Below are 2,987 nucleotides of genomic sequence, written 5' to 3'. Positions count from 1 at the left end.
AGCCAATTTGGTTTACATTAATTGAATGTCAAGCTAAAGCCAATTTGATTGAAGCCAATTGAATGCATACGCTGAAATCAGCGCAACTCTCAAAACGGCCACAAAGGGGCACGAGTCTGAAAGTGGCCTGGAAGGAACGCAGATGGCATCAGAAGGAAGCGTTGATTGGCCTGGGAGCAGAAGGGCCCTCAGGAAGGCTGCGGGTGGGTTGGATCGCTGGGCTGAGGCCGATGGGATGAACTGTAATGAGACCGAGCGCCGCATCCCACACGCTGCCTGCGATGACCTTGGTAGGGGCTTGTGGCAGAGTGACAGGAAGATCATGGAAAGGGAACGGAGCGGGGATTTGGGTAACGGCTCAACCGAACCGAGCTGGCGGTGAGTGTGGGAGGCCAGGAAAGCCAATGGCGTCGCAGGGGGGAAGTCATCGACTGGAAGCGTTGAAGGCATCTTCACCTGTAATACAGAGACATGCTTTAGAAGGAGGAACGCAGAGACCCAAACGGTGCTCACCGTCAGCCCACCCCCACAAAACGTGGAAGCCAAACACCACTCCAAGAAATGGCTTCAGAGTAAGGTTAGGAGTATTTAACAGGAAAGGTGTTAGGGTTAGGTACATCAGGATTAGGGTTAGAGAAGGCCAAGGCAAAGGCAGGAGCAAAAGGCAAGGAGAACAGCGGAGGGAACGCCAAAACAGAGGGCAAAGGGATGGGAAAGACAAGGAGAACGCCAAAGGTCGTGTCAGAGGTCAGGCCCAAGGAGAAGGCCGCAGAGAACGTCAGAATGGAGACCAAAGAGATCAACGCAGAAAGCCAAAATGGAGGGCGAGGTCCGTGAGAACGCTGCAGGGAAGGCTGATGCAGAAGGTCAAGGGCAATGGCCAAAGAGAATGCGGCACAGAAGGCCAAAACCAAAGGCAAAGAGAATGCTGTAGGAGATGCCCAAACAAGAGGCCAAAGGGAATGTGGCAAAGAAGGCCAGGAGCAATGGCCAAAAAGAACATGGAAGGGAACGCCAAAATAGAAGCCAAAGAGAACGCCGCAGGGAACGCCAGAAGAGGAGGCCAAAGGGAATGGGGCAAAGAAGGCCGAGGGCAACGGCCAAAGAGAACGCAGCCACGAACGCCAGAACTGAAGGCCAAAATAATGCTGTAGGGAACGCCAGAACGGGAGGGAAAGTGAACGTGGCAAAGAAGGCCAAGGACAAAGGCCAAGGGAATGTGGCACAGATGGCCAAAGCCGAAGGCCAAAGAAAACGCAGTGAAGGTGGCCAAGAGCAAATGGCCAAGAGAATGCCACAGGGAACGCCAAAACAGGAGGGCAAGAGAACGTAGCAGGGAAAGCCAAGGGCAAGGAGAACGCTGCAGTGAAAGGCTGGAGGCAAGGAGAACACAGAAAGAAAAGGACAGGCAGCATCTAGGGCACCATGAAGTGCAGAAATGAGCTCTGGGAACCCTACCTTGTGCCTCGCTAAGTAATGAGTAAACACCGGTGGGTGAGCATCGCCCTTACCTGCTGGGCAGACAATTACCGGCCAGCAAAGCGGGGTTCCGGGCATCCCAGGAAATGCAGATTCCGGTTCCTTGCAGCTGCCTGAAGAGCCGCGCACCTCCGTGCTGTCCTTAAAGTGCTCAGGAGCAACGCAACTCTGCTGCCACCTGTTGGACACAACGCAGTAATGAAGGCGCTGCCCCACATGTGTGGGGCTGCACCCTGAGCACAATGCTGTAATGATGACACAAGGGTTGTAATCAATTATAATTAACGTTAGGGATAGAATTAATGGTATTGATAGGGTGGAAGTTACAGATGGTCTAACATCAGTATTCTGCACTACAATTACAATTAAGGTTATTTGACAAAACATGGGGCATTATTTTTATGGCAGCATTCAGGGTAAGAGACATTTTCAACACTGGGTTAAGGGTTTGGTCTACAGATACGCTGCAGGTTAACACAATTATCGTCAGAACTCCCATTCAGCTGTGGGTTCAGGTCAAGGTTAACATTAAGGCTGCCTCCCAGCTCATCATAGAGTGCCAAAGGCAAAGGGAAGCAGGACACCCAGGGCAGGCAAAGGAAAGCAGAACTCCCATGGAAAGCCAAGGTAAATGCAAAGCAAACAGCCAAGCTAAGGCAAGGGCAAAAGCAAAGAGAGCACCAATGGCAAGCCAAGGAGAGGGCAAGGAGAACGCAACAGGAAAGGCCAAAATATACAGCCAAAGAGACCACAGCAGGAAAGGTCAAGGGCAAAGGCCAAAAGAACGCAGCATAAAATGCCAAAACAGAAGGCCGAGGGAACACGGCATGGAATGCCCAGGCAAGGGCTAAGAAAACATGGCAGGAAGTGTCAGAACAGCAGGGCAAGAGAATGCTGCCAGGAACGCCAAAATCAAATGGTGAAGAGAATGTGGCTACAGAAAGCCAAGGGCAATGGCCAAGAGAACATAGCATGGGACACAATAACAGGGGGGCAATGGAATGCCCAGAGAAGGGCAAGGCCAAGAGAACGTGGAAGGAAATGCCAAGGATGATGGCCAAGAGAACACGGCAAGAAACGCCAAAACAGGAGGGCAGGAGAACGCAGCAGGGAACGCCAAAACTGAATGCTGAAGTGAATATGGCAAAGAAAGCCAAGGGCAACAGCCAAGAGAACCCAGCATGGAACACAAAAACAGGAGAACAAGAGGATGCCCAACCAATGGCAACGGCTAAGAGAACATGGAAGGAAATGCCAGAACAGGAGGGCGAGAGAACGCGGCACGGAACGCCAAAACTGAATGCTGAAGTGAATGTGGTAAAGAAAGCCAAGGGCAATGGCCAAATGAACGTGGCATGGAGCACAAAAACAGGAGGGCAAGAGAATGTAATAGGAACGGCAAGGGCAAAAGGAAGGAAAACACTGCAGTGAAAGGCCAGAGACAAGGAGAACACAGAAAGAAATGGACAGGCAGCCTTCTGGGCACCATAAAGTGCAATTAAGAGCTC

General features: G+C 51.6%; 1 protein-coding gene across 3 annotated transcripts in view; it reads right to left on the bottom strand.

Annotated features, from left to right (window-relative positions):
• Positions 1–7: 7 nt before the first annotated feature.
• The window catches only part of LOC122169504, a 10,309-nt gene continuing 7,329 nt past the window's right edge, over positions 8–2,987 (bottom strand). For all 3 annotated transcript variants that reach the window (XM_042835734.1, XM_042835736.1, XM_042835735.1), the window contains one exon: positions 8–1,657. In XM_042835734.1, the coding sequence (XP_042691668.1) occupies positions 868–1,657 (790 nt within the window). In that variant the 3' untranslated portion in view covers positions 8–867. The remainder of the gene's footprint in view (positions 1,658–2,987) is intronic.

The sequence above is a fragment of the Centrocercus urophasianus genome, unplaced genomic scaffold (assembly GCF_019232065.1).
Source record: "Centrocercus urophasianus isolate 14NV4802_14NV808 unplaced genomic scaffold, USGS_Curo_1.0 seq_54, whole genome shotgun sequence".
Taxonomy (NCBI): domain Eukaryota; kingdom Metazoa; phylum Chordata; class Aves; order Galliformes; family Phasianidae; genus Centrocercus; species Centrocercus urophasianus.
This window is presented reverse-complemented; position numbering and strand designations above follow the sequence as displayed.